At 40.1% G+C, this 12,735-nt stretch overlaps 2 protein-coding genes across 7 annotated transcripts in view; one reads left to right on the top strand and one right to left on the bottom strand.

Annotated features, from left to right (window-relative positions):
- RELCH (RAB11 binding and LisH domain, coiled-coil and HEAT repeat containing) overlaps window positions 1-1,817 on the bottom strand; it is a 121,429-nt gene extending 119,612 nt beyond the window's left edge. For 4 of the 6 annotated variants that reach the window (XR_001884515.1, XM_017867142.1, XM_017867144.1 and 1 more), the window contains exon 1: window positions 1,035-1,817. Coding sequence is in view for 5 of the 6 variants with exons in the window: in XM_017867142.1 (XP_017722631.1) it covers window positions 1,035-1,560 (526 nt within the window). In the remaining variant the exon portion in view is untranslated. The remainder of the gene's footprint in view (window positions 1-1,034) is intronic. The other 2 variants (XM_017867143.1, XM_017867145.1) reach the window with 2 other exon arrangements.
- A 202-nt stretch (window positions 1,818-2,019) lies between these two features.
- The window catches only part of PIGN (phosphatidylinositol glycan anchor biosynthesis class N), a 142,642-nt gene continuing 131,926 nt past the window's right edge, over window positions 2,020-12,735 (top strand). Inside the window, exon 1 of the mRNA XM_017867141.1 lies at window positions 2,020-2,221. The gene's annotated coding sequence lies outside the window, so the exon portion shown is untranslated. The remainder of the gene's footprint in view (window positions 2,222-12,735) is intronic.

The following is a 12,735-nucleotide window of genomic DNA, read 5'->3' as shown; positions in this document are numbered from 1 at the left end:
ACGTCTACGTTTGGCAATTTAAGTCTCTGGCACTATTCAAAAGCACAGTGATTTAAAAAAAAATCAATTAGGCTGCAGTTTAAAAATACTATATGAATACTTGTTAATAGACAATTAATATTCGGCCTCATACTAAAACATCACCATACATTAGTAAGGGAATATTTTAAGATACCTCCCAAAAGGGAGACACTGGGAATCCTATATACAGTACAGTACATCTTTGACAATAAGTTCTCAAGCCATAAGAGATGCTTAGAAATATATGGGGTAAACGATTACTCTATGTTGCTAAAAATGATTCCAACCAGGTAAAAAGGTCAACTCCTATCTAATGCAGAGAGAAAAGCCTGCAAGGTGGTGGGATGGTGAGAAAGACTGCTGGTAGAACCTGTCTGCCTTGCTCCTTGGATTTCCTGTAATTTTGAACATTACTGAAATTAAGGCATTGAAACTGAATTACATCAACTTTATTTCAACAGAACAAATTTTGTGCAGCAGAAAACCCAATTTTGGCGGTGAAAAAGTCGTCCCAAAGACAAAGGGTCTTAAGTACATCTGACTTTTCGGAGACAGCAGCAATGTGTCCTATTCTTTCTCTCCTGGCTCAGACTCAAAGAACTACTGCAGGCAATTCAGGTAACACTATTTCCTGGTAGTGTGATTCAGGTAACTGGAGAAAAAGGAAAAATGCTTAAAGCAATAAACTAGTATAAAAGGGAACCTTCTGGAGTCCCATAATAGCTAGTGAACTAGAAACTCTTGATATTTTATAGATATTGACACCAATAGGTCAATATTGATATTGACACCAGGAGCCAAGTGCAACACCAGCCAAGGGTTGGAGGCAGGAAGAGAGAACAGTCACTGCCTGATCCTTTTGCTTCCACCGCAAAAGAGCGCCCCCACCCCAATACTCTCGTTCCTTAAAATGTCCCTATCCTCGGGATCCACGCAGAAATACCCCACTCCCCTACAGTAACTCCTTACAAAACAACAACCCTGCCGGAGTGTGACAGGCTGCGTCCACTTACTGAGCTGTCCCCCGCCCGACGTTGTACTCGGTTCCCGACCTCCAGCGCCCCCAACGCCGGCTGCTCCTGGGACCCCTGGCGCCCCCATCCCCGGCGGGGTTCCACTTTGCCTCTCGAAGTTGCCTGGATTGGAGAAGTAGTCGCGCAGCCGAGGCAACTCCCGGCCACTCTCTAACAGCTCGGTATGCAGCTCCAGGGCGGTCAGCAAGTATTGATCGCGCAACAGCTGAGCAGCGATCGCATCAATTGACAATCGGGCCGGGGTCTCCCCGGTGCCCCCCAGGGCCACTGCAGCCGCCGACGCCTCCCCAGGGAGCCCTGGCCGCGCACTGTTTCCTAAGGCCACGGGATCCTGTGGCGACAGCGAGCCCGCAGAGCCAGGATCTAGGCCACTTCCGGCACCCAGCCGAAGTACTGCCCGCCGTTCCTCTGTTGCCGCTACCTCGTCATCGTCCTCATCCGAATCGCTGAGAAATGGATTCACGCCGCCACCACTGCCACTACCTCCAGGCGCCATCGCCGCCATCTTATCCTGTCAGGAGTGTGGGCGCCTCCCTGACTGGCTCCGACAGGCCGCAGCCCGAATCTTCTAGGCCTCAGGGGACACAGCGCACCTCCACAGCCCCGGCCTGACCACCTCCTGCCTCCCGACTTGAAGAGAAGGAGTATGCGCCAAGGCAGGAGATCCGGATGCAGCTGCACCTGATGCCTCAGCCTCTGCTGCACCAGCAGCCCGGCTCTGCAGGCGTCTTCCTGGTCTCCAGTATCGCGAGAACTGGAGCGTGCCCTGCCCCTCTCCCCGATCTAGCCCCGCCCCATCCCCGCCCCAGCCCACTTCAGCTCCGCCCATTCCAGGCGCCAAATAGCAAAGATTGAAGGCCCCGCTCTCCGCTCAAAAGCAAAACTCCACCCACCATTCCTCCATGATTGGTCAGAGAAGGAAGGCGTGGAGAGGACTGACGGGTGACTGGCCCGAGAATTATCGCGAGAGCAGCAGCGGCCTGGCAGGTGTTGGGGGCGTTCCGGGATTGAGGGGTGGTTGTGGTGGTGGCCTAGGGATACCCTACTAGCTATCGCTTCAGTGGTTATAGGGGACCCCTGCCGGAGAGCTTTAATGGAGCTGAGTCCTGCCTTCGCGCTGAGGAGCCCTCGTTTTCGAGATGAGGCCTGACCGGGATAAGCTCCAGGTAAAGTTCAGGGACCAGGGCGCGGAGGGTGTCGGCGCCTAAACTGTGGTGTAGCGCCGGCGGACGCGCTGTTTCCCTAGTGCGCTGCACTTTTTCTCGCTATTTGCTGCCAGTGGTGACATTTTGTCCCCACGGATAGCAAGTGCCCAGGCCTGTGGTCAGAATGTGACTTCCCTGCTTTTCCCTTCTCTGCCACATGCTTGCACACTCGGCAGGCCTAGCGACAACTCGACTTCTCCGCCCCGGAATTGGTCCTGCCTGTGGGTGGGGACGGGGGCTGGAGAGACGGAAAAGGGGACGCTGAGATTGGCATTTGCCTGGATCTGGGAACGTCCTCGAGTTGGAAAACAAATTGTTAGGTGCTCAATAAACCCTTAGGATTTAATACACGATTTACACGACAGGGACCCTTCAGAATATCAGATGCTTTCTCACCAGTAGACGGATAAGTAAACTTAAGCCAAGAGTAGTGGATATAAAATCAACTCCACGCCGGGCGCGGTGGCTCACGCCTGTAATCCCAGCACTTTGGGAGGCCGAGCCGGGCGGATCACGAGGTCAGGAGTTCGAGACCAGCCTGACCAACATGGCGAAACCTCCGTCTCTACTAATAATACAAAAATTAGCTGGGCGTGGTGCGCACGCCTGTAATCCCAGCTACTCAGGAGGCTGAGGCAGGAGAATCGCTTGAACCCCGGGGGCGGAGATTGCGGTGAGCCGAGGTCGCGCCACTGCACTCCAGCCTGGGCGACAGAGGGAGACTCCGTCTCAAAAAAAGAAAAAAAAAAAATCAATTCCACTAATAAGGAGTCAAAGGAATTAACATCATTTCTCTTATATCCCAAACGATTCGTTATCCACTGTCTCCTGCAACATTTCTGACTTGTTCATTCAGGCTGGAATCAAAGTTTTGGAACTTAGATCTATTTTAAAAGTTGAATGCTTCAGAGAGTTTCGATTTTTTTAATGGAACATTAGCATATAAAGTACATATCCTAAGTTGAGAAGATCAACTTTTATCTTTTATGTTATTTCTTGATTATGATCTGAAAAGGTAAAGGATTTCCAGTCAATACAATTAGACTACTATTTCTTATGGCTCCTTTTTTTTTCGCACACAACCACTTTCGCAGGTTTTAGATTTCCTTTCTTAGTGTACAGCTTCCAGTAAATGCCGAAATGCATAGGCAGTACTAATTAGTGCTATCAGGTAAGTGACATATTACATTCAGTGTGTAGTAAACGTTCCACAGTAAAGTATCTCCCGTTAACTCCATAGAAAAATTAAAATAGAGGATTCTTATATAACCTTAGGTCAGGTTATTGGTTTACATGTAAAAGTATGCCAACAGTTAAGAGTAGGCTTTAATTTCAATTTACCCAGTCTCAGTAAACTGAAATTTTCATTTGAATGGGAATTTGGGTTTTAAAATTTTATTTTGCTAGAAGTTTTAAAAAAATAGTACCAAGAATTTAAAGTATTTTTATAGGACATTAGTTCCCAATGTTTTAATGATAAGTAGTTTTCTGTGCCATGTATTAAAAGTAAAACATGGGGAAAAAATCCCCCCAAATGGAATCGAAATGGCAAATACTGTATCCTGTTAGAGATTTCTTAGCAAAAGAGATTGCTGATCCGTATTTTAGTTGGGTTTTCCAGAGAGATTAAAATGGAACCAATTTCTGGAATGCAGGAATGGAGGATTAGTGAATGGCATGCGAAGGGCATGATTAGAAATGAATTGTTTATGTACAATATTTCCATCTCCATGATTGGGAAATTGAGAAATCTCCTGCGTTTAGGATTCCTGAAGAGGATTATGCTTGTGAGATAGAAAAGCTTAAGTTCAGATCCCAGTTCTACTTATTATTTATTATGAGACCTTGAAAAAGTTACCTAACTTCTCAGGCTCACTTGCATTCATCTATCAAAGGGGATAAGGAAAGTACACAGAATTGAGAATGTTCTTGTCCCAGTGCCTGGTACGTGCTACACAATAACTGTTACTGTGGTCACTTACTAATTAATGAAATATTAGTATATGTTGAGAACATTTGACAGGTTTTTAAAAATAAAACTAATATCAATTGTTTTGGCAGTGCATTGAAAAAGCAATTAAGTCAATAGGGCTGAAGGGAGTATCTTTAATTTGGAGTCTAAGTTCTAAAACACAAATTGAAAATAGATTTAAAATGTTTCCTTAGAGAGTTGTAAGAACTTGCATGTACAGAAGTTCTTCCTATACAAATCTGTAGTGTTCTGCTTCTGTTTCCGCTTCCTATCCTATAACCTTGAACTTGTGATCTTGTCAGCCCATAACAAATCAACTGCCCAGTCTTCCCAGTAGGTACTTTTCTTTTCCACAATACACAGAGGTTTGGTTATTCGTGAATAATGTATAAGTAACACACACTGGAATATTAATAATTACCGATCACTACTTATAATAATTTATTATTAATAGTGTTGGGAAATTTCCTTTCTACTTAGTAAGATTTTCATTAATAGAGGCCCTTACAACTAATGTTTCATCTGACTAATGATAGTTATTAAAGGTTTTACCTTAGCAATGAAGATGTAAAAGATGGCTTTTTTCAAAGCACATCAATCATTTTAGTATTTAAAAAGTATTTTAGGCTTTAATAGTCTTACAAGAACCACAAGTAATGTTCTGAATAGAAGTTTTGGTTGCCTTGAGGTTTTAGTAATAACTCATGTTTTATTGTTTCTCAGAGTGTGGTAAACATCCACAGCTATAAACTAGATAACTTATATTGGTACATGAATATATCTTTTTAAAGTTTTAATAGTTATGTGTTTGTTTTGGAGGTATTTCTTTTTCAATAAATCTGAATAAATTGTGATTTTCTTTAAAGAGAAATATTAAGTAATATTGTTTAGTATTAAGCAATTAAACTAATTAAGATAAGTAGTTTGTGAACGCTGATGTTTTGCAATCACTGCAATTTTATTTACATTAATAGTAATTAATTTATCATAAGAGGTTTCGTTTTTTGTTTTTTGTTTTTTTTTTTTTTTAAAGTAGTTTCAATCTTCACATCGTGTTCTGGAGGAACAAAAACAGAAGCAGGGCATCCTCTAGTGGCTATAGTGCATATTGCATTTACCCTTGAAATGGTCATTCTAAATAATTAATTCAGCAAACATTTGAGTCCTTACTAAGTGCATAGGACTCTGATGGGTGTTGGAGATGCCCCATCCTGCTGTCATGGAATTGTGGTGAAGTGACAGAGCAGACAGTAATTCAAATAGTCATAGACAGAGCTATGTAATTACAAACTGAAGTGAAAGTTTTCGTTTCTGACTTAACCTGCGTTGTCCCTGAGGAAGTGATGCTTGAAATGGAATGTTAGGAGAGAGTGGAAGATAGACTGCAAGTGCATTCTGCAGAGAGGAATTGAGCCTATGAAAGTCTTATAGCAGTGAGCTACTTGAATAAAAGAAGGGGCCAGGGACGTGAGATGTTACAAAGTAAAGGGGAGTGCTATGAGACGGGGTTAGGAAAGAAGGCAGAGGCTAGTCTATGAAAGACCTTAGTAGTCACATTAAGGATTTTAGTCTTGATTAGTATGTGAAAAGGCACTGGAGAGTTTTATACAAGGGGTAAGATGTTCAGATTTTCTTTTGAAAAAAGAAAAACAGGTAATACTCTGGCTACATAGCAAGAAGCGGATCAGAGAAGGGTCAGAGTGTATAGGGATGACCTATTCCTGCATTGCAGTAGTTCGCATAGGATATGGTGTACATCTTAAATTACAGAGGTGTCAGTGGAGATGAAGACAAATGAACAGATTCAAGAAACACAAAGTAGACAATTGTTGGATTATTATAAAGGGGAAGAATAGGGTGTAAAGAACGATGCTTATTTCTCAGACTTACATACTTGGTGGGAAGGTCGTGCCACCTCCTGAGATTGTGAACACTAAGGATTTAGTAGATAGTAGACAAGGCTTATGGGAAATATTATGAATTTGGTTTTAAACCTACTCAGTTTGATTGTCTTTGAAATGTCCATGTAGATTTATAAAGGTTGGAGTTACGTATATGGATTTGGAGCTATAATTTGTTGAGACTTTTGCATAAGTGATAACTGAAGTCACGGATATGATGAAACATGCCAGGATAAAAGTATAGAGTGAGAAGAAAAGATAGCTGAGGACGAAGTTTTGAGTAACTCTGAAATTCAGTGACCAGATAGAGACTGTTCAACATTGGCCAGAGGTGTAGGTGAAAAATGAAAGTAGTAATGTTCCCAGAAGCCAAGTGATAAGAGCCTATCAAAAAGGAGAAGGCAGCCAGGCATGGTGGCTCACGCCTGTAATCCCACCACTTTGGGAGGATGAGGCGGGTGGATCACCTGAGTTCAGGAGTTTGAGACCAGCCTGGCCAACACGGTGAAACCCCATGTCTACTAAAAATACAAAATTAACTGGGCATGGTGGTACGTGCCTGTAATCCCAGCTACTTGGGAGGCTGGGGCAGGAGAATTGCTTGAACCCAGGAGGTGGAGGTTGTAGTGAGCCGAGATCGTGCCACTGCACTCCAACTTGGGCGATAGATAGGGCGAGACTCTGTCTGAAAAGAAATAAAAATAAAAAGGAGATGGCAACTGGACCCGGCGACTCACACCTGTAATCCCAGCACTTTAGGAGGCTGAGGTGAGTAGATGACTTGAGCCCAGGAGTTCAAGACCAGCCTGGGCAACATGGCAAGACCCCCTCTCTACAAAAAATGCAAAAATTAGCTGAATGTGGTGAACATGCACCTGTGGTCCCAGCTACTTGGGAAGCTGAGGTGGGAGGATCACTTGAGCCCAGGAAGCTTAGGTTGCTTAGAAAATGAAGACTAAAAAATAGCTATTAGATTTTGTACTGTTAATTGTCTTTACTTTCTTATGAAGTAATGAAAATAAGGTTTAAGTTGTTTGAAATTTAGGTGGTCAGGAAATAAAAGAGGTCACATTCAGTCTTTTCAAGAAGTTTGACTGTGTGGGGGAGAAAAGGGCAATAGATGTTTAACATTTTTTTTTATTAATACTGATATTTATGAGATGTATCCTTTTCAGAAATATAATATTTCATTATGAATAAACAATTTATCTTTTCCCTGTAGTTAGATATTGTTTCCAATTTTTTATTATTACAAATAACAAAAGCCAAGATTTGAATGTAAAGGTTTTTAAAACCTGTTTCTTTCTGATGTGTAATTTTATCTTAGTAAATTCTACACTAGTAGCAGTACTAACACTTGTGAGCTGGTTAAAAACATGAGCTGATGTCTACCTCACGCCATATACAAATAATTATTTTTGTCTCAGAGGACGCAAACCGACACAAATAAATTTTAAATAATGAAAGGTAAAAAGCAAAAATCTAAAACGATTAAAAGAATATATGTGACATAAGAACCAGGGAAGTTTTCTTCTATAGTACAAGACACAAAAAACTTACACCAGATAAGATAAATATTTGATGAATTTTACTGTATTAAAGTTGAAAATTTCATTTTAACAAAAGGCCCTATGAACAGAATTTATATACAAATGTGTGTATCTAGCTATGTATAAACATACATACACTATATAAACATACACACACATATGATTTTAATGTACAAGTCAAAGAAAAGGTCAATAACCCTAACCCTATCTGATCAAAGGATGTGAATAGGCAATTGAAAGGAAGAGAGACCCAACTGGCCAATAAAAACATGAAAAAAAGTTCATATTCACTAGTAATCAGGCAAATACATAGTCAAATAACAGGATGCCAATTTGGCCTGTTCAAATTGTCTTAAGGTAAATATGACAGTATCAAGCAGTTGTGGGTATTTAGAGATATAGAAGCTTTCGTACATTGCTGGAGGGTATCTAAATTAGTATGGACACTTTGCCAGTCACTTGTAACGTTGAAAATTTTGTTTATTAGAGCAATTCCACTTATAGAGGTGGCTTTCAATCTTATTTGTCCATAGAATAATTTGAAATAAAACTTTCAGTACAGGTTATATACATTTAAGAATATAGATGTTTGGATACACAGGAAAAGCACACTTTTCAAAATCATGTACTACTTCTGAAGTACTTCATGATGTGATATATTCTCTGTTTTATCCTATTCTATTGTACTGTATTCTATTTCATTTAAAAAAAAAAAAAGGAAAGAAGGCTAAGTGCAGTCCATTACATTATTTTGGTATGGGTTACTACTCTACAGTTTGTAAACATTCTAAAAATCTCCAACTTTACCATAAGAGAGCAGCTTAATTGCCATATTTTTTGTAATCATGACAATTGTGAGCAATGTTGATCAGCAGGATAATGTTCAAATAAATTGTAATAGAGTCATATCATAGAATATATGTCTTGAATGTTTGGGATCATTTATAAGGCTTTTTTGGTAGTACCAATTAGAATAAGCTTATAAAAGAAATAATGGCTTTGCATCTATACTGGTAAAAATTAATTTCGAGTAAGGTGGGGAAAGCAGGAGTAGAAATGGTGATGATTATAATATTAATGTAATCTTGTAGAATGATAGATGGCTTTTATTTATGTATTTATTTATTTTGAGACGAGGTCTCACTTTGTCGCTCAGGCTGGAGTGCAGTGCCCCGATCTCGGCTCACCAGCAACCTCGATCTTCGGAGTTCACGCAGTCCTCCTGCCTCAGCCCCACAAGTAGCTGGGACTACAGGCATGCGCCACCATGCCCGACTAATTTTTGTGCGTTTTTTGTAGAAATGGAGTTTCACCACGTTGCCCAGGCTGTTCTCAAGTTCCTGAGCTCAAGTGATCCACCTGCCTGGGCCTCATAAAATGCTAGGATTACAGTTGTGAGCCATCAGGCCTGGCTGACAGATGGCTTTTAATTACACAATTGACTAGGTTTAACATATATGCTCTTCATATAGAAAAAACATCAATTTATGTAGATGCCTCGTGTTCTCAGGAGGTGGAGTATAACTCCTCACTCTTTAAGTGTTGGCTGCACGTAGTGACTTCCTACCAAAATTATAGTTTGAAATGGGGAACATTTACATGGAGAAACTTTACAGTGGAGAAACCGAACAAACTGCCTCAGCCAAGTGGTCAAGTTTTATATTAACAGTTTAGTAAGTCATGTTGATAGTACCCTTAATATGATATGAAGAAATGGTACTTTATGTAGGTATGTTTGCTCTCCCGAACCCATAACCCCAGACTTACCATGAGAAAAACATCAGATAAATCCCAATAGCAAGACATTATACAAAATCTCTGACCAGTACTCCTCACAACTCACAAGGTCATCAAAACAAGCAAAGTCTGAGAAATTATCACAGCCAAGAGAAGCCTAAGGAGACATGGTGACTGGCTGCCCTGTGGTATCCTGGTAATTTCTGGAATAGAAAAAGGGTATGAGATATAGATAAAAGATTTTGAACTCAAGTAGGCATGAATTATCTAAAGAACTAATAATCTCTATTCTACCTGCCATGAGAAAATTTGAAAATTAGTTCTTATATGGGATTTTGTAAAGTCACATAGAATTTACAATTAAAAATGACATAAATCATGATGAAAAAATATATACCCCAGAATAATAAGCAAATGAACTAGTGCTAATTATATGGCTTAATAGTTTATCTGATAATCTTGTGTGCAGGCTCCAAGTGATATCTTACTTTCTCCTCTTCTTCTTCTTCTTCTTCTTCTTCTTCTTCTTCTTCTTCTTCTTCTTCTTCTTCTTCTTCTTCTTCTTCTTCTTCTTCTTCTTCTTCTTCTTCTTCTTCTTCTTCTTCTTCTTCTTCTTCTTCTTCTTCTTCTTCTTCTTCTTCTTCTTCTTCTTCTTCTTCTTCTTCTTCTTCTTCTTCTTCTTCTTCTTCTTCTTCTTCTTCTTCTTCTTCTTCTTCTTCTTCTTCTTCTTCTTCTTCTTCTTCTTCTTCTTCTTCTTCTTCTTCTTCTTCTTCTTCTTCTTCTTCTTCTTCTTCTTCTTCTTCTTCTTCTTCTTCTTCTTCTTCTTCTTCTTCTTCTTCTTCTTCTTCTTCTTCTTCTTCTTCTTCTTCTTCTTCTTCTTCTTCTTCTTCTTCTTCTTCTTCTTCTTCTTCTTCTTCTTCTTCTTCTTCTTCTTCTTCTTCTTCTTCTTCTTCTTCTTCTTCTTCTTCTTCTTCTTCTTCTTCTTCTTCTTCTTCTTCTTCTTCTTCTTCTTCTTCTTCTTCTTCTTCTTCTTCTTCTTCTTCTTCTTCTTCTTCTTCTTCTTCTTCTTCTTCTTCTTCTTCTTCTTCTTCTTCTTCCTCTTCTTCTTCTTCTTCTTCTTCTTCTTCTTCTTCTTCTTCTTCTTCTTCTTCTTCTTCTTCTTCTTCTTCTTCCTTCTTCTTCTTCCTTCTTCTTCCTTCTTCCTTCTTCCTTCTTCTTTTCTCTTTCTTCTTCTTCTTTTTTTTTTTGTGGGTCTTGCTATGTTCCCAGGCTAGCCTTGAATTCCTAGGCTCGAGCAATCCTCCCGCCTCACCCTCCTAAGTAGCTGGGACTACCAGCTCTGTCTTACAGTTTTGGCTGGTTTTACTTCACATCGCAGGTTTGTGTATTTTTAGTAAATGTTGAAGTGGTTAAGAACACAATCTCTAGGTGACATTACAGAAAATGGCAGAGTAGGATGGTTTATTTTAAGGGTTAGTTCCTCCACTGAAACAAGCATAAGAGGGCAGAGTGACAGGATCAGCTCTTTTGCGATTCTAAAATCTGGTCTGACATTTACAGCAACTAGGAGAATGAATAATGAAGAAGAGGGCAGCTGAATTTCAGAGTGCTGTGGCATTTAATCCACTGGATCACCATCCTCTTTCACCACTGTGGCAATGGCAGCAGCTGTGGAGACTATGGCCCACATTCCTGGTGTGACTTGCTTGTATTTAGTATGGACTTTGTTCTTAAAATACTGTGGTTGTGCATTTTGACCTGTCTGGTGGTTTCCTGAGTGACCAATGTAGAGGCTGAATTTTGTCCCATCCTTATCCCCTGCAAAAATTACATGTGATGCATGCCCAGAAAGATCCTGAGAGGTCCCTAGGCTTCTACCTTTGGGAGATCTGTGAGCACTAGACAAGCAGAAGGTGAAGGCTAAGGCAGAAGTGTAGGTGGCCAAGCTTAGCATGAGAGTAGTTCAGCTGAGAGCTAGACTATAAAAACTTGGGAGAGTACTATTTGTTTTTGTTTTAGGCATTTAAGGAAATCTAAATCTGCCATTGACTGATCAGTAAGATAACAAAACACAGACTTTAATGACCATAAACAAAAGGAATAAAGTATTTGCAAAAATAGTTTGGAAAAGTTACTAAATGAAAGGCTGAACCCCTCAAAAATCAAAAGAAAATGCCAGAATTCTGGAATCTGATTTCTAGAATTACTGCATTATAATATTCGAAATATAAATTTCAATGGAAAGTTACAAAAAAGCATACAAAGTCTCAGGAAAGGATGGCATATTCACAGAAAAAAATAAATAAATTGATGGAAGCCACCCTTGAGGAAGTCCTGACATTGGACTTAGTAGACAAAGACGTTAATCATCTGTCTTAAATATGTCAAAATGCTGTGGGAAACCACAGACAAAGAACTAAAGGAAGTCAGGAAAGTGATGTATGAACAAGATAAGAGCATCAAAAGAGATAGAAATTATTAAACTGAACCAAATAGAAATACTGGAGCTTAACAGTACAATAATTGAAACAAAGCATTCACAAGAGGGATTCAGCAGCAATTTTTTTTGTTGTTGTTGTTAGTAAATAACTTCTCATACTTTATTGCGTTAAAATCCACTGGTCTACCTTGCACTTTGAAAGGATCTTTTAACCAGGCAGGATATTATAACATCATATATTTGTTATTTGGAAAAATATTGATTTCTTGGGTTACACATTTTCCGAATGTTGACAGCTTTTAATGTACAACATCAAAACAAGGCAGCCAATCACATTTGAAACATCATCACCTATCTTCTCGGAGAAGTCTTGAAGTGTTTGAAAGCTGCCAGGCTCCCCGTAGTAGATGCTACTGCCTACACATGTGCTAAGACACCAGTAGTATTAGCCACCATTCTTTTCACATCAACAGTGCAAATACCAACACAATGAAAAAGGCAAATATGTTCACATCTTAGTGATGTTATTTAAATAGTTTTGACCTCAGGAGTTTCTCAAAAGGGTATCCAGTATTTCTATTTGGTCTGTGCACCACACTTTAAAAAGTCCTATTCTAATTAAAAACCTTTCTTGAACCCTAGATCAATATATTCAGTGGTCTACTAGGTATGCTATACGCACTGCCAACTTAAGAATCTTTTTTTTTTTTTTTTTGAGATGGAGTCTCGCTCTGTCGCCCAGGCTGAAGTGCAGTGGCCAATCTCAGCTCACTGCAAGCTCCGCCTCCCGGGTTCACGCCATTCTCCTGCCTCAGCCTCCCGAGTAGCTGGGACTACAGGCGCCCGCCACCTCGCCCGGCTAATTTTTTTTTTTT

The sequence above is a fragment of the Rhinopithecus bieti genome, unplaced genomic scaffold (assembly GCF_001698545.2).
Source record: "Rhinopithecus bieti isolate Rb0 unplaced genomic scaffold, ASM169854v2 scaffold_2554, whole genome shotgun sequence".
NCBI classification, from domain to species: Eukaryota; Metazoa; Chordata; class Mammalia; order Primates; family Cercopithecidae; genus Rhinopithecus; species Rhinopithecus bieti.
The sequence above is the reverse complement of the archived record's forward strand: the minus strand, read 5'-3'. Positions and strand labels throughout refer to the sequence as shown.